General features: G+C 43.8%; 1 protein-coding gene across 1 annotated transcript in view; it reads right to left on the bottom strand.

Moving 5' to 3' along the window:
• WWC1 (WW and C2 domain containing 1) overlaps positions 1-24,760 on the bottom strand; it is a 72,671-nt gene that overhangs the window by 37,981 nt on the left and 9,930 nt on the right. The window contains exon 2 of the mRNA XM_068417186.1: positions 1,185-1,294. Within this exon, the coding sequence (XP_068273287.1) occupies positions 1,185-1,294 (110 nt within the window). The remainder of the gene's footprint in view (positions 1-1,184; positions 1,295-24,760) is intronic.

The raw sequence follows: 24,760 nt of genomic DNA, 5'->3' as shown, positions 1-24,760 counted from the left end.
TTGATCTTTGTATTGTGGAGGCCAGTTAGTGCTTTTTGAGAACAGGCTTTTTTCATTCTGCATTTTTAATAACCAAGAGAAGCTGCTAAAACCTGGAAGGTGCTGTCTCAGACCAGGTGAAAATGTGGCTTTTCTGAAAAAGGGAAGGGTGTGAAAATAGCCAAGAAAAAGAAAAAAAACAGACTTCCACATTTTTATTTAAAAAAAAAAATCTTGCAACTTGCTGGAAAAAAATTGCTCAATTTCTCAGCTGAAGTCCTAGAAGCAGATTTTAAAACAAACAAACAAAAACCCCAGCCCCGCCCCGCCCCCCCCCCCCCAAACCCAAGAAACTTCAAGGTACTTCTGTCTTTTAGAAGTTTTTCTCTTCGCATGAGTTACAAACACCCTCAAAAGGGCCTGAGCATGGTTCTGCTGTGAACTTCTGGACTGCAAATGGAGCTGTTCTGTAAAGAGAACCAAAGTCACTGATTTATTTTATTAATTTTTTCAGGGGATTTGTTCTAGCACAACCCAACACACATTTCCTAACAACATCTGTAGTGATATATCAAGTTCTGTATTTTCTTGTAATTCCAACAAGCTTATAAAGCTCAACACTTCTGGCCTATCAAGCAATCTAACAAAGACAGTAAGCAGGGGCTTAGTTTGAGGCTACAGATTAAAAACACCACAAGCCTGAACTTAGCTCTTTTCCCACTTGCACACCTCTCAGGATACCCCCAGCCTACTTGAGCATTTCCTCTCCAGCGAAGGCAGTGCCAACTGCTGCAGCTCAGGGAGCTCATGCAGTCGTCCAGCTTATCCCTGCCAGGGGGATAAACACAAGACCTTTGCACTGTTCCCGATGGTCTTGCCACAAGGACGAATTCCAGGCTGAGAACAAACTCCAGATCACAGCTACCTAATCGGACTCCTCAGCAGAGCCAAATCTCACAGAGGTGTGTCCATAGTATCAGCTGGAACACAACTGCTGATTTGAAGACTGAAAACCAAAAGGTTTCAAATTCCTGTTTTAAAGAGGGAAGTAACTTGCACAATGGAGGACAGGATTTGATTTCACGAGCTGCAGATCCCATCTATTCTCAAGCATGTTGTCAGTGATTTTGTGGTTTTGTGGTCAGTGTATTCTAACACAGGCACAGAACAATCACTCTCTAAAAATACGATAACGTGTCACTTACTGGTGTTGTGGTCTATGTAATAAACTCCAACCTGAGGGTCATAAGCTTCTTCCCATCCTAACGGCAATTCATCACTAATGCAGTCTGCAAAGGTTAGTGGTTTAGTATACCTGAAATGCAAAATAACATAAAAGATGAATAAAAGAACACTCCCACATGTCTATTCCAAATAATTGATCAGAAAACAAGTACAAGGGCTTCAGTATAGAAAACAAAGAAAGTTCAAAACTATTTTAAAGCTTTTGTTCTTATCAAATAATACTTCACAAATTATTCTCTTTCTTCATCTCGAGTTACAGCAAGATGAATTCATTTTGACAGAGCTCCCGAGCCTTGCCCGGCTCAGCCAGTACTCGCTCGACAAAGGAACATTAAGAACTTTGCCAGAAACAATCCTTGTCTCTCAACTGAAAGAACAAGACTGTTTGCAGGCAAGTCCTGTATCAAAAATATGTAGACAAGAAGGAGCAAGATGAGAAATGCAATTTGCATTGCATGAATAATTAAGACTGCACAATCAATAGCAAGTGTTGAGGACTGTGGGACCACTTGTCATGCAGCTCCACTCATTTGCATTGCAATATGTTCTGTTTCATTAATGACAAACTAGATTAGTTTCTCAGTATCACAAAAATGTGTAACCCACTCCGTTCAAACGAGGAAGTATTTCCACAATACTGCTCTGATGAGTTTTTCTATTAGAGACCACATCCAGCAACAGTCTGAAGGCTCGTATGGCTAAAAACAAAGCTTGGAGTACCCACTCCTTGAGTGACCCCACAGATTTTAGTCACCAAAACCATGCCTCTTTCCTCCCTTTGACTCCAAGCTGACGAGGTTCGGCTTGCACCAACAAAACTCCCGACCAAGTGTATCACTGCAGGGAGGCACAAGCCAGGAAGAATTAAGCCTCCAGGTATCTCACATATCCAGCTGCCAAAAGCAAGTCACAGCCCCACAGGCCCATCCCGCAACCCCAGCACACCGCATGTGCCCTATCTGAAAGGAGGGCCATGACTTCGTGTTGGGGCCCGTGAGTCAGACTTACCAGAAAAGCCCTTTGGGCAGAAAGCCCAGGACACACCGCAGACCACCACACCCCCCTCGAAGCAGTTATGCTGCACATACTAAGAGTAACTCAGTGAAAAAGCAGCCACGGAACTGTACCGAACTCTGCCACATACAAGCAGTGTGCCACAGCAGGGTAAGGTGGTTAAGAAAGCAATTTTCCAACCCACTGTAAAAGACGGAACAGGTTTGCAGGAAGTGTTTCATATCCAAAGGTAATTCAGCAGGGCTTGCAGTTAGATAAAGAGTTTTATTAAGTTTTCAGCAGACTTGAGCACGCTTTATCAGAAGGCAGTGAGCAACCAACTGGCAGCCTGATGTTAACATCTTACAGTCACTCATTAGTGTAAAGGGAAATTTTAGGAAAAAAGCCTCCAACCGTAAGATGTTCAACATAAAATCAACATTTAATGACCAACATAATTCCCGCCCAACATGACCTGGAAGTCTGGTACACGGTAAGAAGAAGGTAGAAACATTTCTGTAAAACCTGTGTAAGCCACTAAGACCCCTACTTACCTGCTGGTGCATTTCACTTTCAACACATTGCCTTGGCCATCTGAAGCAGTGCTTGAACCACTATTTTCTCAGAAAATTTCAATTTAATTTCAAGCTCTGCAGTGCAGAAAAGAACTCAGAGCTTAACAGAACTGTGAAGCTTTCTCAGTAAAGTTTCACTGAAAGGTTTATTTTTACTGTTCTTACTCTAGACTGTGTACCAAAAGCATGTTTGTATAGAAAATAGAGATTACCTGAAAGTAAAATAGAATCTCAATACTTCTGATTGCTGTCCCTTATCCCATGTTTTTCCCTGTGGATCAAGCGGTTTCCTCAGCCCAAGCGTACCCATTATGTGCTGCTCTGAGCTGATCAAGGCAAAGATGCACAAGAGTAAAAAATGCAGATCAAGGTCAGATACAAGCAAGCCTCTGGAGATAACACAGATGAAAGCACTGTTGCAAACGTGTCAGCAATTTTAACTTAAACAATTTCACCTCTCTGAAAATCAAACTGCTAACATTAAATAAAAGCAAGTGGAAGCAGGACAGGTAGAGAAGAGGGAAGGAGCAGTGCTGAGCACTGGACTCGGGAGCACCTGCCCTCACCCCGTAGAGGGGCACAGACCCACTGGGACAGCACGGCAGGTAACAGGGAGCACAGCTCGCCCTGCCCGGGCTGCCCCAGCACCTCCGCCGTGCCACGCGGCAGGGCACGGCCGCCGCCGAGCTCCCTGGGCAAAGCGGACACAGGGGTGCTCCTCAGGGCGCCTTCTCCTTCAAGCCCATTAAAACAAAACGCAGAGAAATCTCAGTGTCTTCGGGATAGTCATGCATTTGCAAAAAACAGCAGACAGCCACAAGAACTGGTCTGCTTATTTTCTTGCGACGGAACAATCAAGCTGATTTTTAAAAGCTGTCTAAGGGCTGGTCTCAACTTCACATACATCAGAAAACCACCTTGATGATACTTCAACGTAACTGCTGAGGATGTGTGTTGTAGTAATTATTTGATTGCCCTGATAAGCACAACATTGTTCTTCCATGGCCAAATATTTTATTAAAAAAAAAAAATCAGTGAAAAATTTTCACTTATAGTCCATGATAAAGCCTAGATTTAATGCTTATAAGATGCTATTTGGAACAAGGGAAAGGAGAAAAAGTTAGCATTTATTTGTAAAAATATATTTAAAATCAAGAGGGATAGAGTGTGCCATCTAGGCCACACAAAGTCCAAGTGGTCTTATCCAGTGCATCATTTGATTAGTAACACAAAATATTGCTGCGAGTTGGTTTCATGATTGCTGTTTTGCAACTTCTACACAGAGTTTTGTCCGAAGAGGTGTCATTTCATCCTGGTTTGCACAGCCTCTAATCTTGCACACCAGCTTCCATTCAGCCCTCTGGACTGATTAAACCAGAAGCCACGCATTTCCCATGTCCCAGCTGCAGTGCCAAACATTTTTGGCAAGTGATCCAAGCTAACAACCCTCACCATGGGGCAGTAATTAAACCCATACTTCAAGTACACTAGATGAGGGTGTGCTGCAGGTATAAAACATACCTCCATAGCTTAATTTGTATTACACACTGAGCGGAGTTTTCTGCGGCAGAATTCTGCTCATGAATCACATCCAAGATTAAAATAAAACTTTTTCTTTTTAAAAAACCAGCGTTGAGCTGCACTATCAGCCCCAGGACTTGGGACTACTTTGATCAGGGAATGGTGCTGTAGTGCCAGCTTCGATGCTCCAAAGTTTAATACCAAACTCAAAGCTTCTGCTCAGCTTTTGTCCAGTCCTGTTTTGCTAGAAGCAGCTGAATGCCTTCTAGATGTGCTCAGTAACTGTCAGACTCAATAGGAAGCCAGGACCAAGGAACTGAAGGATGCTTATTGCTATTTTCCATATGACGTGTAATGCATAAACTACATCCAGTCAGTTCTTTCAGCCGGAGTTTTGCAAAAAAGGAGAGAAAAAGCAAGGCAGGATCAGTCTGCCCAAGCAATGACACAAGCCAACTGGAGACCTGCCAGTTACTAGGGCTCAGAAACCAACAATAATTTCACCTTTGAGATTCAGATTTTCAGCATATTTCACAAGGAGCACCCACCACCAAGCACAGACTAGTGCTGTCCTCACTGGCTGACCACAAGCTTGCAACTATCCCATTTGTACAGAGGAGTAAGTACTCATTAAAGGAAAAAATCTGTCATTCAACTAGCAAACAGAAGAGTAATTAGTTTTAGAATTAAGAGAGTAATTCCATTTATTAGAGACAACATATGTCATATAGCTATTTCCCCAAATAACTACAGCTTCATAACCAAACTACTTACCCTTCTAAACTCCTTTCCCTTGCTGTTGTAGGAAAAACTGGTACAAATCAAAGCCGCAATGCTACAATTACAGATGAAAGACATGGAATATGTTGTGTAGCCAGACTATGAATAAAGCATTAAAAGAAAAAGAAGATTGTTTCCTTGTTTTAAGATATGATTTTAGGGGTTGTTATGAAGACTGAAATAAAACTATTTCCAGAAGGGGTCCAAAATCAAGCATCTCCCTAAGCATAACTCACAATGTAGCAGGACAGATTAAACAAGTAAAAGGTAAAGTTTCTTTCTCACAGCAAGACATGATTCAGTCAGGGTATTATTTCTGCATAAACCAGGACTGTTTCTGCATTTAGGAAGTTAAAGCTAGGGCACATCTGCAGAACTATTTCTTTTGAAACATCTCCTTTGCAATTCACAAAGCTTCCTAGCAGCCTTGGAAAAATCCCATCAACTCAGTCAAACCACATTACCATATAATATGTCCTCTCAGTAGCTAGACTCAAAGCAGCAATCTAGAAAAACAGACCCCTTTCACCCACTGTGCTTATAACTAAGGAAAGAAACCTACAAAGTGATTTATGCATTCCTTACTCTCCTCTGTTAAGGAAACTTCCAGATACATTCATCCAGCTTTCAAAAGAAAGCAATTCACCTAGAAGTTCAGAAAATCCTGACTTTGACTTCTGATCTCCGGTCACAAAGAGGAAACCAAGGGGGAAAACTTGAAGTCTGTAGGTATAGCATTTTTTATTAAACCCAAACTAGCCTAGTTAAAGGAGACACCACTTTCAGACACATAATTTGTCTGCATCTTCCAGCCACACTCACTTTGCTCTCACACCCCTTAGAGCATCAGTTAGACCACAACTACCCCTGAAGTGCTTCATCTGCTTCTAAGCCAGAGGCTAAACTTGGTGTGGAGTTCCTGCAAGAGAAATCAGCCTGAGCTAGAGAAGATGTTTGTAAATCATAGCCTAAGTCTGGCCTTCTAGCTCACCAAAAAGTAACCCACATGTTCATCTGATATCAACTTACCTGTATCTCATGTTCATCTTACTTGTGACTGCCCTTCCCCATTAGCCAAGTTTTAATCAGGGTCATTTTTAGGATCATTTAGTGTTTTGAAAAAAGACACATCACCTTAGATTTATCAATGTCCATCATATTTTCTTAGTTTTCAGTATGTTATTTTTTCATTTGATTTCATTCAAGAAATTCAAATTTACTTGAGCAAGTGTAATTCCTCATTAGGACACCTAGAAACCAGGTACCCTCAGCAATCACCACACACAGCAAGTCAAGGACACAGTTTCAGAAACTAATCCTGATAACAGGGGTAAAAGATAACAACATCACCCAACCTCCTAACCCGAGGAGTATCTTATGGCCTTCAGGCAGAAGCAGGCTGAGGGGAAAGCCATTGCCCATCCACCCACCAGCCACTGAACGCACCGAGACACTTCCATCTTTGTGAAACATTTGCCCCCAATAGCTCGAGAATTTGTACACCAAATGATGTTCAAATCCCGCTCCCACAGTAGGAAACAGAAAGTTAGTTTCCTAGCTCTAGTTTATAAGTCACATCATTTTTAAATGAGGTTTTCTATATTTCTTATAATTTTTGATCTACCACCTTCAGCTTCTTTCACAGATAAAACTGGAAGCCAATGTTATCATGTGCAAACACTATTAAATGGAAACTTGCTCATCTCAGATTCAGAAAGCCTTTCTAGAGTATTTTAACTCCACTGTTGTCAATCAAAAACCTCATTACACAGGAAACTGAAGGCAAATAATCCCTGTATAACAAGTTTTTGATTGACAGAAGGTTTGTTAAACACGGCTCTAAGATCAGAGGTTTCTGACAGGAGCAGGAGATGGGTGAACTGTGCCACTCACAAATCTGGAGTTAATACTACAAAGGTAACAAATTCTGAACTTCTTAAAACAGGAAACATTATTTTTGGAATTACCAGATTTCAGTGCCAATTGGTGGCCTACAGCAATCTAGCAAACCCACTCATAGCTTTTGAGTTAGGCTCATGGCTGTGAGTCCATATGTGCACATACATATACGTGCAAAGAGCAAACAGTGCACTTGGGTCACCAAGACATTAAGCATTTATAAACCAACAGTGGATTGCCAAGTTTCTATGCTGTACATAAACCCACTTAATCCCTGTGTTTCCAGAGTTCCTCAAACCCCCAGAACACAGTAAAGCCATTTAAACAGTAGAGCCTTATTTTAATCAGTTCAGCACGGATCACATGGCCTTATACAAAAGCCTTCATGACTATGAGTGAAACCACAGACCAGGGGATTTCCTACAGTTCACTGTACGTACAGCAGTGGCTCACTGCGTAAGGAACAAAGATAGCACCTGGATCACTCAGGACCTTCATGTCAGCTCCTCTTAGGGCTACAGCATCAGCCACCAAAACCTAACAGCTCAACAGCTCCATTCATTTCTCCCCATCCCTCCCCTGCACTCACAGGTACACAGCAAGTGTATGAGGCACACAGGTTTCATGGGCAAGAAGTCAAGCAAGATAAAATTATGAGTTCTGGCAGATATTTCCACTCATACCATTTCTCTTACAAAACCAAATAGCTTCTAAACCCAGCATTTTGTGGGAGAAGCTTGGAGTCAAGTTTTATTTTCAATGGCTTCTACTTCAATTATTTATTTTTTACACAGCATTTCTTCATGTCTCATTTGAATAAAACTCACTGCTCATTACGTGCCAGGATGTGCTACACAGACCAGGACAGAGAACAGGCTAAAAGCCCCTCGATTCCAGCTGTGACACTGGGGTAGCTGTACACAAAACCCTGAGTTTTGAGGAACCTGTCAATTGGTAGAGCTCCTACTGTAACTCAGAAGGCTGCTGCAAGAATCACTGCCAGGAGGCTCGACATGATGACATACAAGCTGCTTTGTTTTTAATGAGGTCATCCCATCCTCAAGACAGACGATGATTATTTTTAAACTTCAGCATAGAAAAACCTATCACTTCACAGACAAATTTTCTAGGACTACAGCAATCTCCTCCTCACAAAAGCTTTTAAAAATAGACTCCTACACATTTATTACTCAACTCGGTGATCCAGCCCTCAAACACACCAGGGCTATTCGTCACTATAGTAACTATTTTCCCTGGGAGCATCTTTCTCTCACTGCAGATAGAATTGCCTTTGGAGGCTGGAGGTGTGGCAGTGAAGAGGCTCTTTTTTATGATCTTGCTGGCAAAGCTTTCCTCGCCCTGTCGCTACACACCTGGGCATGATGAAACACTCCCTTGGATTCCCACTCCAACTGCAATTCAGGGAAAAGGTGATGAGAACAGCTCATCCCTAACAGCCAGTATCCTCAGCTGTGACACAACAGGCAGCTCTGGGCCAAACGACACCCTCAACTGCACCAACACCTCAGCAACTGCAGTGGGTTTAGAAGGGAAGAACTCCACACCAAGGGGAGCAGAAAGGAGTAATTCAGGACCACCATAAGCAGACAAGAACTATGAATGGGAACGTGCTTCCCAGGCAAGAAGGAGAAGCCTTTAAGAAGTGATGACAAATTTGAGAAGCATCTTAACTATGCTCCAAGGAGTCTGACGAGATCAAATATGACATTTCCAAGTTTTGGAAGCCAGACATTATTCCAAGACCCACACAAAGGCACCGTCACCCCAAACAGATGTCATTTCAATGCCTGTGTGTACAGTATTGCAGCCTGGTCCTGGTCTTGCTGTGATAAAGGATAACTAGCAACAGAATTACACCTCTTACAGTAAAAATGGGGTAGAGTCTGAGAAAAACAAATTATTTGAAGTTGCTGCTGTAAACCAAATTTGCTTAAACTACAACCTAAACATCACAAACACATCTCAAGCAACTCAGACTGCAGAGTGTTTTCTTTTCAGAAGTGGTTCCCTTTGTTGCCACGGTTATTTAGCATCTTCTCAGACTCCCAAAGATCTCATTCATCTTGCATCTCCTCCTGGCCCCTGACGCTCCAGGCACTGGGCCACCTCTGGGATAAGCAAGCCCAACATCTATCCTCAGAGCTTATTTTCCAAGCTATCATAATTTTAAACAGTTTTATTGACACTCAAGGACTCAGTGATGTTCTCTACTGCTCTTTGGCCAGGACATGAGAATAACCCCTGCACCTCATTAAGGTGATCCCGAGTTGTACGTAATTTGCCAGTTTAGACCCTCTACTTTCGCATGAGTTGGTAACATCCAAATTCTTCTTTTTCTACAGAAATTAGTCACATGCTGCCCAAGTAGATTCTACACAAAGCAGATCAGGAGACACCAATGACACCTGAAGTCAGGCAACAGCCTACATTTTGAGCATTCCAAACACAAATACATTTATACCTGTAATAGCAATACATTTCTATTACTCAAACAGATTCACAGAAGCATTGAGCTATATAATACACAATTTACCACACCACCAGCCACAACGAGCATGCCTAGTATGTATCAGAAACAGTTAGCTGCTTGCTTGTTCTATCCACTTTTGAAAAGGCTTGCATGTTTACAAGCTCTACTTTGCACATACTGACAGTCTGTTTGCCTATGCATTTCTTTTCAGTACAGATCATTTGCCCCTGGAAGCAAGGAACTACTAAGTTATTTGCAAGAAGACTATCAAAAACCACTTACAGATTTTTAGATCATTCCCAGAGATTAACAAACTGGTTCTGCTAGCAGGAGGGAGGCAGGAGGTCAGTCATACCTTCTTAATCACTCAAATGCAAAATTCCTGGGATAGTTCAAGGTTAAAAAGTCAGGAAATGGGAGCCGAGGCTTCTCACAACATTAACTTGCCTGCCAGCCTGTATATCCTGCATGCTTTCCTGAACTGATTAAGCAGAAAAGATTTAAAAGAGTAAGGTACAACTTGATGAGAACAGTGCAACAGTACTAAACTAAAAGCATGCATGAGTTGGCATTTAACTGTGCAAGTAATTCAAATGTCTTTAGTTTTAAATAGTTGAAGTTAAGTTTGCCTTCAGTTCTTCTAGGATAAGAAGCAGCCTTGCCACCTCCACAGCCTGAACAGACTAACTAAAACCAAGTCAGCTCTCTCTTCACTCAGAGGTTTGACTGTTCTCAAAGAAGGGGCCTGGTCACTTCACAGCAAGGGGTAAATAGTCTACCAAACACCCAGAGTTGTTAGACTAGTTTCTTGACATATTTGGCAGATTATGAACTGGAAGCCTTGTCTCTGTTCTTACAGCCTGCACTCCTACTTCTCTGAAAGGCTGCCTGTAGTGTGGGTGGCAGCAGTTTACATTGGCAAGATGCCTCAAGATAAAGAGGTGTGTAGGACAGACTCCCCCCCACAATACAGCTCCTGTAGCAGGGAACCAATAGCTACTGTCAGCAAAAGATAAATATTTGAGATTTTTGGCAATGAGGTAAGCACTGAACAATTGCTGTACCTCAGCGTTCAGGAACACATTATCCCATGGACAGCAGCATGTAGAGACAGACAGCGACAGCAGAGTGGACTGACCCTTTGGATGTCTATAACGGGGAATGGATTTGTGGTTCACCCCACAATCTGACTTCATCAGAAGCAATGCATGTTGCTGTATTTCTTACCGGCATGTTCTATCCCTACTGTGAAAAAGAGCAGTATGACAGCAAATACCTCCTGCAACACTACCAGCTCCTGTGCCCTTTATTCACATGGCATTTGAAGTGGGAAAACAGACAACTCTAGGATGTCACTGGACTCATGTAGGCTCCCTAGTCTACCCAATGTAGAAACCAAGCAATGCTAGAACTGAAGTGTTTTTCGAAAGGGACAAGGGAAGCACAGGAGGCTGGTCTTACATGCATGTAGTTTGTATGCTGCTCCCCAGTTCACCTCCTACTAGCACTGGGCTAATTGCTAACTCGGTACAGCAGCTTTAGTAGGACTGCCTGCCTGCTAGTTCTGCATTATAAGCATTCTTATTGAGTTACATAGCTATTTGATGTTCCCCATCCCAAACAGCAACATTAGCAGGCTCTTTGTTCTGCATCACTTGCAGAACGTAGTCCAAGCAAGCAGTAGGGCATCATCACAGCTTCTTCTGCTCTTTGGCCTAAGACAGAACAGCTGCAGCCACTTAGCTTTTAGTCAATCCCTAGATCAGTTCTGGAAACATTACTTCACCACTCACTGATCTGACAGCAGCCTGTCAACTCAGAAATCTTGTCCAGATCAAGCTGAATCCAGCTACACATAGGAAGCAACCAAGTCAAGCAAACCCTGAAGAGGTCTAAGTGCAGTCATAGGACATGGGCCCCTTCAATGCCACTGTAAATTCAGCAGTACCAGGTATGAACATGAATACCTGTGCACACGTGCAACATGCTCTAGGTGACCCTGCTTTGGCAGGGGGTTGGACTAGATGATCTCCAGAGGTCCCTTCCAACCCCAACCATTCTGTGATTCTCTGAATATTTCTGGCTGCCTGTAAGAATCACAGGAGACACCTGGTCAAAATGATCTTGGAGCAGTGAAGAACACAGAAGAACAAAAATCCTTCTAGTTGCAAAGCAATTGTGAATTCAAGATACAGAACACATATTTAAGCATAAGCATTGCCCTGCAAACTATAATCCATGCCATATCCTTCAAGAGGGACAAATCAAAACTATTTCAACAGACTCAGCCTTGCGGATTGGCACTGAAGGCAGCCTTTGAAAATGAAGGCATGGCACCTCACTTCTGCTCCAAAGAGGAGAAAGCCCAGGTCACACAGCACCCAGCTCACAGCTGCAGTGACTGCTGAAGCACATAAGCAGCTGGAATTCACAATATCAGCTTTACTATCTACTGCTGTTGCTATTAATGCAATGCCTTCTCAGTTCCTGAAAAGTCATACTGCATAAAAATAAATGGAAATGTCATAACAAGAACAGATGTCTAGAACAACCCTGGGAGAATAAAGCTTTAGGAGATGCAAAGAGCTAGAAGCACAAGAGTGAAGCTAACAGGTTTACTACCTTTTTCATCCAAAGTAACAAAGCCTTGATTTATTATGTAGTTAAGCCACAAAAATATTATTCCAAACTGCATTTATTGACAGAACTGTACAAAGCACAAAACATAGCTCAGTACTTCACACATTGCAAGGGAGTCAATACAAATCAACAACAATTGAAGTTTGCTCGCTCATTTGAGGACAGCAAAAATGAGATTTGCATCACCAAGTGAGTTTAATTGACTTACTCTTACAAACATCATTTATTTTGAATGACCCACTATCAATATATTTTGCCAACAGATTAAATTTGTGTTAACACAGAAGTTATAATGCCACTTGCTCTTTGCATTCCCCTTCCTCACCTATCTCGCACAGCTTAAAGCCCACTTGCAGTCCTTCTACCAGCTCTGAAGTGGCACAAGCAGCCTGCTGAAGATCTGCATGCCTGGCACTCAGCTCAGGAAGAAAGAAAATAGTCCACCTGCAGAGAGGCACAGGCCAGAGACTCAGGGACCACAGCTCAAACTGGGAGAAGGACTATAGTTTTGGTACTGTTTACTTCCAAGACTCTGGAACAGTGCCACTAAGGTGAAAGCCTTCTTCAGGTTCAGGACAAACATGCATTTCATCACATGCAAAGCAAAACATATCAGTGTCATGGTATCTTGAAACTGGGATACTGCTCATAGCACCCTTTGCCATCCCCAGCTGCCAGGTCTGGGGCAGTGAGGGAGACAGACCCTGTGCACGGGGAGTGTCCACAGGTGGAGTGTGTGTGACATCAGGAGAGCTGCCCACTCCCTCCCAAAACACCAGCCCACAGCCAGCTGGCTCCTCCAGGGACACTGTGCTCATGGGGGACCCTTTCCCTCTTCTTTACATGGAATTTACACAGCCACAGGAAAAAGAAATGAGTTTTCCCAAAGCATTCTAGATTAGTGTATGAGACTGAGAAAGGGGACAGTAACTCCTGGATTCAGCACAAGGTTCATTACACCGAGTTCCCTTGTCTCCTGACCAGGAGGAGCATCTTAGTCTTACTCAAAATTTAAAAAAATTTGAGACAAATCCCAGAAGCACCATGTCATTTTTCAGAATTCAAGGGAAAACTCCTTGTGAAAGATTCATTTCCCAAGACTGTTTACAACTCAAATATTATTGCAGGTAGAATTACCTGAGGATCTCTATGATTTACAGCACTCCCTCTCAGGGAAGAGCAAAATATTGCAACTTTTATAAAACAAAATAAAAAAATCAGAGTAGCCCCTGAAGACTAAATTCTGGTTTTGGTGATGACGTTATAACTTTACTGGCATTGATGCTATAGTACAGGAAAGTTTCACCTCAACAGTACTGGCCATTCACCGCTGGAAGTCACAGAGCTAATCAGAACCGCCAAGGCCTCCTACACCCACATAAGTGACCGAGATACAGATTCTTGTGAGAAGATAAGCAGCATTCTGGTAAGTCAAGGTGAGAGCAAGCTGGTGGTCCTGCAGACAATTCACTCCTCAGAAACCCAGGTCACAAACTCTGCACTGGAAAGGTGTAGGTAGGTTGGCATTTAATGATCCTCTCCCTCAATTTTCATCGTAACTGAATGGCTGGTGGTTATTGTTTCATTACTAGTGGTTTCAAGGTTTACAATGACAGCCTGCCAAAAAAGTTAGCTTCAAGTCTCTAAAGGTTCTGTACTTCATTCAAGCTCCTGGCTCATATGACAGCAGAGACACCAGCTTCAGTACCACCATACTAATCGCTCCACACTAAGAAGTGAAGGAGGTGCATCACAACAGAACAGGCTGCATTTCATCCTGGCCTTACAAGCTGAATAACTCCAAAGCAAAACACAAAGATGCTACATTTGTCTTAAGTATGATGGCAAACGAAAGCTGGGGTTATGGCATCAAGCTCGGACGAACAAGGAAGCTGGCTAGCAAGACCATCAGTTTTGAGAGAAATGGTGTGTTCATGCCATCCCATGCTTTGCCCAGGAGCAGGCTGTGGACACACAGCATATTCTCTGTAACCCAACCAGATACAGCACATGCCAGCCTACCAATCCTGACAGCTCCGCCACTCAACAGGACCAAATGCTACTTCCAGAGAGCACCAGAGGTGATGGCAAGACTACTCATCGCACTCCTCAGCAAGTCAATTCAGCTCATTCGACTGGGAGATGAGTCTTCTCATACGACAGCAAACGGACTGCCCCAGTCAGCAGGAGCAAGCCAAGCTCTGTCTCCCTGAGCAGAGGCCACACTGTTCCACAATAGCTAAAACCAGACTTCCCAAGATCCTTAGCACACATCCAAATTCCTAGCACACATCTAGATCCTCTAAAACTGGAAAGGATCCAAATTTGATATGCAAGATTTTTGCCCAAATGCTCTAAGCTAAGCATTTAGAAAGCAATTATCTAAAAGACACTGGCAAACACCTGAATTCCTCTAACAAAAAACACACAGCACACAAGATTAAGTTCAAATAGCCATGGAGAAAGAGAGAGGTTTTTAATTCTATCCTTGTCAAGAGAAAAAAATACCAATGAATTTTAAGTATCTGCTCCCAAAGTTGCAGCACAGTCTCAGCAATAAAAGTGCCACAGTCACAGTAAAGCTGTAATGACACTTAGATTTCTTCAGGAAAGCAGCATTTATCATTTTGCGGCACACATTCATAGTAGTAGTAGCAAATGTTGATTTCTTTTTTGCACTACAAGGGTTGCTTTATCTGTACCGTGACACTTTCCTGGGGCATGCTTCACGATTAAATGCATCCAAAAAAGCATTTTAAAAAAGGATCAATTTCTAGGCAATGAAGTTTCTTACCCTGAATCAGCATGTTACTGTACAAGGACATGTGCTAGTACAAGCGAGGGAGAATTGTGTCAGATCCACAGCACAAAGACATCAGCAACTGAGCCAGGCTAACGGCTTGTCAATCCCATAAAAAGCATCCCTCCCACCTTCCACCCTACATGTCCTTTCCTTGCTCCTCTTCCCAGTCCGGCAGCTCCGCTCTCCCCATTGCACCCTCCAAGCCCCCCCACAAACTGCTTCCATTCAGTAACACAACACACGAGTACCCAGACTTTTCTGCCCAGTGATTTACAGTCGGGTTAGCAGGACTCAGCAGTCGATGGCACGCCAGCGACACAGGAGTGTCAGGAACTGAAGCAGCGCTGGGGAAAACCGCAGCCCCCCTTGCTGGTTGTGATGAGCTGTCTGGCGCTCACCAGATTTCTGGACACCAAACTTAGATAAGCTTCATCTGCCGTGGAATCATAATTAAAACTGGTCCTCTCGAGCAGCCCATCTTCTCCAGCTGCCAGACATTGCCTTCCTACTGCCTTCAGACTCATTACTTATAAACGAAGAACATAGAAACAGTCAGCTTTAGAAGCTGGTCCCTCGGATTTATGTGCACCCTTAGACTACGCCAGCCCTGCCGCGGGGCCGGTGGACGCCCTGCCGCCGGCCGCGGGAAGCCATCTCCCGAAGACACGACCAGGAGCTGTTGGCTGGAGCTCTGTGCAGCCGCAGGGCTCGCTGTCGGCCCAGCCGGGCCACACGCTGTGCACATGGCTGCAGAGGAATGTGCTCGCTGACTGCACCTTTTCATCTCGATAAGGATTTTCAAGGTCATGTTCGCTTCCCTGCCGGCTCCTCCCCAGCCCCGGTGAAATCCCAAGCATGCAGCCCTGGGCCCTGGTGCACGTTCCCACCCTCCGCGTCTCCCAGACGCCAGCACAACCTGTCGCATTCCCCGCGGCAGTAAAGCCCGGCCTTCCCGCTCACTGGGGCCGGCTCCCCGGGGCCACCAACACCTCTCCCCAAGAGCAAGCAGGCGCAGCACCGCAGCGGCAGTGCTTCGCCAGCAGGCCCAGCAGTTCTGTGCTGCAGAGTCAGGATAACTCTGCAGTGAGTCTTGTGACCTCCAGGATTAACATTTCTGAATTAAATACCTCATATTAAAACAGCTCGCAGCCTGGGCCACAGCCTAATCAAACTCACAGCCCCAGAGAAGGGCTCTAGTCGTAACTCACACTGCGCACGCCAACGCACGTGGCTGCACAATCTGGTGAGCCTGGCTTCAAGGGTGCTGCGTGGAGGCTGCCTTTGGGGACAGCCCCCATCACCCTGTCCCCACACCCACAGAGCAGGCAGCCAAAGCAGCCAGCATCAGCAGCCAAGGGGGAAGAGCTGCCTGCCAGCGCAGGGCTCAGAGGAGAGGCAGAGGTGGTGGTGCTGGGCCTGGGAAGCACCTCTCCCCCAGGGCACAGGGGATGCAGCCCCCTCTCCTCTGCCCAGCAGTTATCCATGCACAGATAACAACAAGCTTAGGACCCACAGACACTCCTCACACCACGTAAGATTTCTACATAACCACTGAAGAATCATACACACTGCCTGCTTACAAAGCCAGCTAATTATACAATCTGTTAAGCATGTACGCACACACAACGGTGCTTTGAGTCATTAGAGGACGGGATTTATACTTCACTGCACGCATCTTGCTCTTTGTGAGTGCGTGCCTGGATACAGCCAAAACGCACACAAGTATCTGGAATGTCTGCAGCTCGCTTGCCAGCGCATCTGAATACAAAGCTGAGCCCTACCAGAGTGACTGCCTCTGTGTGACCCCAGTTGCACATATCGTTCCCCCAACGATGTTTGAAATCCCTGTTCCCCTTTTTACCACTCCGAGCACCTGAAAGCAGAGTACGGCATAATGTTTAAGCCATATTCTGAAGCTGTAAGAGTGATGTTAGCGAGGAAAAAGCAGCAGTGTAGGGGATGGGTTGCGAAGACAAAGAGCTCCATATTGGAGCCAGCAACTCTGCCTGCCATAATGCAGCTGTCCCGGCCTTAATCCCAGCAGAAGGGCCCTGGCACTCGGGCAGGCAGGGACCTCGGTTCCTATGGCAGCAGCCACTCCTCGACAGCCAAGCCCATGCCAGATGGAGAGCCCTCTCCTAGGCGTTTGCCAGACCGATAATGCCGTGGCACATCAGAGATGCCGTCTCTGATTTTCCATTTCCATGTGCCGGATTTTCCATTTTTACCTTCTACGCGTTACCATTTAGCCTGATTATTTAACGTGAACTCCAAAATAGAAGGATTTTAAGCATTTGGTGCATAAAGCACAAAGTATTATTTAGAGGCTTTGTAACGGGCCAAGCTAAACCACCTCCATTTTCACACGTTTCTCTTCCCTGCAAGACAGGGGAAGCAGCAAAAGGCACCAACTCTGTCAGGGTTTCAGGTTTGTCTTGGAAAATATGATTTGGTCAAAATAAGCTCTTAAAATCTAGTATAGACCTACAAACCTGGCAAGAGACCATAGGAAATCACATCCTCCTTTATGCAATTTCAAGCCCCAGCACCTGCTTGTCTATGTATTTTCTCTCTTTCACTTTTCAACACAGGGGATGTAACCAGGAAAAGAAGATGCTATGCTCACCTCACAAAATAAGCCCTCCTTGTAGAGCAATCTAGCAAACGAGTCACAGGATCTTCAGGTGCTTTAAGGCACAAGACATTTCACTCCTGAGATTTTATTGTGGGTCACCAGAGACATCAGGCAGAGCACACCCTGCCTTTCCAGGAGGAACAGGACAAGAGGCAGCATTACTTTCCAAAAAGCCATGCTTAAGAGCCAAGTTAATTAGCAACTCGATTGCTATGTTCAACTCTTTTATACACCCACCTTGCTCACACAAGAAAGTACTAACAAATTTGACTATTTAAATCACCACTACTGGATTTCCAAGCTAACACCTCCACAAGGAGATGCTCACATGTCAAGAGATGTCAAATTCCAGAACAGAATATCTCTCTATACGTTTAGGTTGTTCTCATCTCCAGTAACCTTAAACAGCACCTTTCCTTGAAATTTAGAGAGCAAGGTTCTGCAAAACAAATTACTTCAGTGTCAGTCTTCTCTATGCACAATCCAAACCCTGAATAGCTGACATTATTAGAAAGACATCCTTGTTCAGCTTACCTCAGTCATGTTTTCCCTTCTTCCACCCAAAAAAAGGAAAAATCTGGGGTTTTCTTTTAGACAGTGTAAAATACTATTTTGTTCCAAGATGCCTCAATAACATTTTTCTCCATAACTATCAGTTTTTGTAGCCTTTATAGCCGCCAAAGGATAAGCAGCAGTTGAATACGTAAAGCCCCATTTTAAGTATTACTCAGTGAAAACCAGTATCTGTAGCAAGACACTTCAGGTAGAACTAAAGCAGCCGGGGAGGTGGGCAGCATTATCAGAACCAGACCTCTGCAGGTACACACCTCCCCATAAGGGAGCTCAGGGCAGACACCAATGAGTACAGCCTGCACACACCATGTGTGCTGCTCTCCAACCAAATTATGCCAGGCACTGGCATGTGCCAGTGAATTATCACTTGCCTATGTGAATTATCAGTTGCCTGATCTATCCTCAGCTGTAGCTTGTTTATAACTTACTGAAGTTGTTAGAATACAACCAGCACTGTTGCTCAAGGCAGTTACCTAAAATATCTCAGCTATTCATTTCCATCCTTCTTTTCAAGTCAAAGCTGTGTTTACTGGATCTGACATTGTGCCTTATAGCACTGTACATCTGGTCTTAAGCAAGCCATCATGAGATGGAGCGAGTCCAGAGGAGGGCGACCAAGCTGGTAAAGGGTCTGGAGGGTATGACCTACAAGGAATGGCTGAGAGGGAGCTGTGGTTGTTTAGCCTGGAGAAGAGGAGGCTCAAGGGTGACCTTATTGCAGTCTGCAACCACCTGAAGGGAGGTTGTAGCAGAGTGGGAGTCAGCCTCTATAGGCCTAGCAATATAGACATTGGAACGGGCTGCCCAGGGAAGTGGTGGAGTCACCATCTCCAGATATGTTTAAGAAAAGACTGGACATGGCACTTAGTGCCATGGTCTAGTTGACATGGCGGTGTCAGGGCAATGGTTGGACTCAATGATCCCAGAGGTCTCTTCCAACCTGATTGATTCTGTGATTCTGTGAGAGCTCACAGGTTTGAAATTTGCTGCTTAACTGAGTACTGCTTCACCATCAGCACCTGAATGAAATGCAACTCTCATGCCAGCAATCTTTTCAGCAAATAGTTTCACTGTGTTATCCATTTTATTCATTTCTACCCAAATGCTGATCTACACTATCAATGCAGAATTCTCAACATGTATATTAACTTACTCCTACCAGCTCAGCTAAATAAATCATTATCCATAGTTCAGGTCATCTGCAAAGACCAAGCTGAAATTCTGTGGCAAACAAAATACTCTTGTTGCCCTTGTCTAGTATCTTTAAGCTAACTTACAGACCAATCCAGAGAACCAACTTCCTATTAAGTTCCAAAAGCAGTGATGAATCTGCAGAACTATTAAAAACACAGACCTTACTGGCAGAGGTCTTTGAACACTCCTCCTTTCCATTAAAAATGTCCTTTATTCAATGTCCTTCTAATAATTGCCAAATCAATAGCATAAACAGATGCTTCTACTGTTCCAGACAAGAGAAGACAAAGGACAGCAATATTGCAGAATCTGCAGTGCTTGGGATGAATGAAATATGACATTGAAATTCTCTCTAACAGCATTTCAGAGAAAAACGTTGAGTGCTTTGCTAGGCTCCCGAGCACCCGCATGCTGAGCAAGGCCAACATGCAGGTAAAATGGTGCCTCCAGTTATGCATGCAGAAGATACAGGGAGGACATCCAGAAAGCAGCACACACCTTTTTAGGTGTTACCTTCACAGTGTCGCAGCAGATGGAATTACAGTCCACAGTGCAGCACTGAGAAAGCATCAATCTGATATATAAGCTGTCTGCTTTGAAAGACAAGCTACAAGTGACACGGCTGCCTCGCTGATCCCATGCTCACTACCCGCGGTGCCAGGCAAGCACAGCACAACTGCACCGACTGCAGCTCGGGAGCAAGCCATGGCTTCTAGGGGAACCACGTTTGGTGGGAAAGTCACTGCCACCCAGCAGGTCACTGCTGCAAAAGACAGTCCTTGGGCCATTTCAACTGCAGCAGCAGAAACTGGGGGAATCAAATTCACATCCCATTCAGCCTCTACCTGAGCAGCGCTCATTTAAAAAGGGAGGGTTGTTAATAAATTAATCCCTTCTATTTTTCCTCATTAACATAAAATACAAAATATTGACATAAAACCAGCTCATACAGCCCCACAGTAATCAGAAACTTCACGCCTTGCACATCAGCTATTCCCCTGTCTGCACCTGAACTGCTTGATGGGCAAAGTGTCCACCATATAAAGCCAAGAAGTCACCCACTCACAGTTCAGTTTAAGAAGGACTGCGTTTGTTTACCCCAATTTTATCCTTTCTGTGGAACTAAACCAATTCATATTCTTCACGTACTCAGTGCTGCATTTTCATCCCCTTACGTGACTAGCCAGCAGCTTAGACACACCGATGCTCTGACATGGCAGACAATAACAAATTCTCAGTGCTCATTGTAAAAGCAATGACTTTTCACAGTTACCTGGAAACATTATTTCAAATCAACCAAAGTACAGCTTTGTACAGCAGAGCCCCCAAGCACCAAAGGGGCATCACCTCTGCTACTTGCCTCCCTGATCGCAACACAAGACAGCCACAGGGAATCCAGGGCTCTTTGATCACCGAGGAGCAGAACCTACCCGTGACCAAATGAGAAAAACAAGTAAACAGGAGCGAAAGGGCAATTTATTACACCTGTGCCAGCCAGAAAAATGCATATGGAGTCCTTAGTGCATTGAGTGCATTGCCCTGTTTTCTTGTTCAGTTGAATCAAAGCATCCCAGAAGCAGGCTGTTACAAAACAGGAGCAGGAAAGCTAAATCAGACAACACAACTCCCAAAGAGGGACTAACCTCAGTGGGGAGGAAAGAACACAAGAACTTTGCCAGCTTTTCCCATCCACCATGGATGTACTTTATATTCTTCCCAAGGCAAAACTGCTGCGCAAAGGAGAAAGCTCACAAAGCTACAAAAAGGAGCAATTCCAAAATGAGCCGTCAGGAACACGAGAGAGGGCAGTAAGCAACACTTTCTCATGGTCCAGATTCAAGAATAAACCACAGCTTTCCCAAGGGGTAAACAGAGAATTTAGGCTGATGTAACTGAAGATGCTTAGGTCCAGTTTTAAGAACTGAGTAGAACTTTAATCCAAAAAATTGTGATTCTTTAGCGACTGACCATAGCAATACAGAAAGACCTGCCGTCACAGAAGTCCAACACTACCTGGTCACCACTCTGCTGCGCAAGCAAAGTGGTGACCTGGTGAATCTAGAGAGAACGCAGGCTGCTACTTCCAGCTGCAAAAGGATCCCAAAGAAGGCGAGGGCAGGCACGGAGCATACAATACAATTGCATGACAAGTCCCAACCTCATCTTATCACAGTAATATTACAGGTGGACACTGAACTCTGTTTTCTCAGCAGGATGCCTGTCAGTTGCTGTCCCATTTGCAGAGTACCATTTAGTCCGATGACTGAAGGACAAGATAAACCAGTCACATCACCCCACCCTACGCTGCATTGTCACAGAGCACTCACCGGCCATAACCCCGGTTGCAGGAAACAGTTATTCTATAGCAGTATTTCTCCCCATTCATGATGTTGGAAGGTGTATACTTTGTGTATAATACTTTAAAGCTTTTGAAAACCAAAAGCATCAGCAACAGTGCATTCATATTAGTTTTTTTAGCATTATATGAAGAACTGAGGCTACAGCCTTTAAAGGCAATTCACTTCACTTGTACAAAGGCTACCTCTTTCAGACATCGGCACTCCAAGCTCTATTACTCATCTGCCTCCTTCCTTACCTACAGGATATTAAAGTTTAGACAAAGGTATTTGACATTAAAATCAGTTGAGAAAAACATCCTAACAAGTTTCCAAGTCTATTTGCTTTTCTTCGCATGACAAGCTTTACAATATTTCTTGCAAGTCCCTGCTTCACGTTTTGTTCAAGACTTACTGATTATCCTAATTAAAATAATGCCCAAAGCACACCAAAAATCTTTTAATAGAGTGAAAACTAGAGTATCAGATCTATTACACCACCCAGCCTTTCCCCTCCACTGGAGAAGCATTAGAGCCTTTGGACATCTCATTTCAACAAGAAGGTTATTTAGTTCTAGAGTTTGGAGTAAAGTATTTAATCGCTAAAGGATTTGCAAATTACACATGAATATGCATGTAGCACTTCTCACCATGACATAAATCCTATTGTATATTTATGAAAGGATTGCTTTGCCTCCAGCTTCTACATGTATATAAACACGTTTTAATCTTCAATTCCTTCCTCCCTCCCTTCTTTTTAAGGAATTGCTTAAACAAATCTGCATTTTCAGAATCTATTATCTCCAGTGTATTTCTTACTTTTTTTAAAAAAAAAAAAAACAAAACGCTGTAAACCTTCTCCCTTCAGGCAAAATGCTTACTTTATGAAAGGCTTTAAAGACCCTGTAAGCATGGCCATAAGAGAACTAAGCAGCAGTGTTATACAGCTTGTGAGAAAGAAAACAGAAGCAACAATCACTCGGAAAAGGAGTGCTCTGAGCACCGGAGCTGGGAACACAAAGACATGAAATGACAGGTCAACAGCTTGCCTTGGACTGCAAGGACACTAGCTAAGGGGAAGTAAACCCTCCATAAGCATCTAGGAAGCAACACAAATAAGAAAACTCTTATTGTAAAATCCTTAATTCATACTGACGTAAGTCCACCATTCCCCACACCTTTCATCAGGTATCCAGGCTGGTCACAACACAGCTGGATCAAAGCCACACTTCAGCCTGTCTTCAACAGTGTGCCTGGCAAGAGGCACTGCTGTCATTCCACGAGGTGTTACCACACATCTCTGCCCAGCAACTCCAGGGAAGTAATTCAAATAACACCTTTAAAGGTCATTGTTAAAATCATTTAATTTAGGTTCTTTCCCTGCAAATCTATTCTGTAACAAATCTGATTGCAAAGAGACACTTACCAACATGCAGCACTCCATCAGAAGCAAGTATCACAAGCAGATTTCCAGGCAGAACGATTACGGGTGTGAATTACCATTTGGACTGTTCTCATTTTTGTTACCACACAGCAAAACCCTAAACACCAAGGAGTTAACTGCACCAGCTGCCTTCCTCTTTCAAGGACCTGGTGTCACTTGGCTCTGTGCAGAAAATGGGAGCAGCCATTGAGTCCCAGCCCCCATCTTGCTGCCTCGGAGTAGAGAGCACAAGGGCTCCAGCAGCAGCCACAAAGACACAATGAGACATGGCCTGACACAAGACCAAGTCCTCCCACCCCCAAATAGTCACTGCCTGTTCACACATCTAAACCAGGGTGTGAACTGCGGCACGTTCAGATGCAGTCATATCTTCCTCCAATATCTGAGCGATCTTTTCCCAACAGGAAGGAAGAACCACCACAGCATATGACTCAAAACCCATGGTGACCACACTAGAAAGGACCACCAGCCCATCTCAGCTACTGAAGATGCAACACAACTTGTCAGAACTACCATCCAAAACTGCAGGAGCCTGTGTCTGGGAAGCAGAGAGAAAATAAACCAGGAAGCACTATGGGGTATTAGCTACAGACTACTGGACAAATAGAGAATAAAGATGAGAAAATTCAACACACAACATTTGCTTTAGGGATAAGAGTGGCATTTACAAAGGATGTGTGAAAACAAGCCTGAGTGGAGGACTCTGTGTGATCAGTTCAGCTGCAAATTTGTCTTTGCAAACTGAGATTTTTATCCATGCAACCCTTTTGCAAATGACCAAGGCAGGTTCCTCGGCCACATACCCCCCGCTTTCCACCCACACATTCTTCTCCTAAAAAGAAATCTTAAAAAGGAAGCGAGGAGTAATGTCCAAAGAGTAAGAGATCAGACAAGCAAACAACATGTGCTTTAAGAAAGTATTTACATTCAGGTTGTGCTTCCCTTAGCATCATGCAAAGGCCATGATGGCAGATACCTTCTAAATTGAATTACTAGTGAGCCAGTTGCACAAGAAGCTAGCAATGCCATACAATAGTTTATGAATAATTAACAGATGACATATGGCAATATATCTACCTTTATTCAGAATTATAGACCATCTCAACTGAAAAGAGATCACATTAATATTTGACAAACTGGATTTAAGTTAAATCTGGAAGCTCCTACATACAAATTTAAAAAGCAAAAAATAGGAAAGTTAAGACATCTAAGATCTTGCAAAACCTTGGTGCCACAGAAAGCCATGGGACACTGTAGCAGCCATGACATTCCACTTTCCTGCATATATAAGTTAAAATAAGACCAAATAACACTCACTAAGGACTGTAAGGGGATCTCTTTACCAGACAAATCTGCCTATGTCTAGAATATTGGAAAACTTTTTTTCAGAACTAGCTGTTAAACAGCCTAAAGCCTTCTATGTATGTGTCCACGTAAGAATTAAATAGTCAGTGTCCCATCAAGGCAACAGATTGTTTAACTTTGATGCTTCGAACTTGCGGTGCAAAATACTTACTAGTGACATAAGAAAGACAAATTGCAAGTCTGGCTTACTGCCTTGCTGGCTGACAAGCTATTTAGGTCAGCTGGATGTAGAGATAACTTCAAGGAATTTCAGAAAAATCTAACCTAGTGAGTGAACTGACAACTGA

The sequence above is a fragment of the Nyctibius grandis genome, chromosome 22 (assembly GCF_013368605.1).
Source record: "Nyctibius grandis isolate bNycGra1 chromosome 22, bNycGra1.pri, whole genome shotgun sequence".
In the NCBI taxonomy this organism is placed as follows: Eukaryota; Metazoa; Chordata; class Aves; order Nyctibiiformes; family Nyctibiidae; genus Nyctibius; species Nyctibius grandis.
The sequence above is the reverse complement of the archived record's forward strand: the minus strand, read 5'-3'. Positions and strand labels throughout refer to the sequence as shown.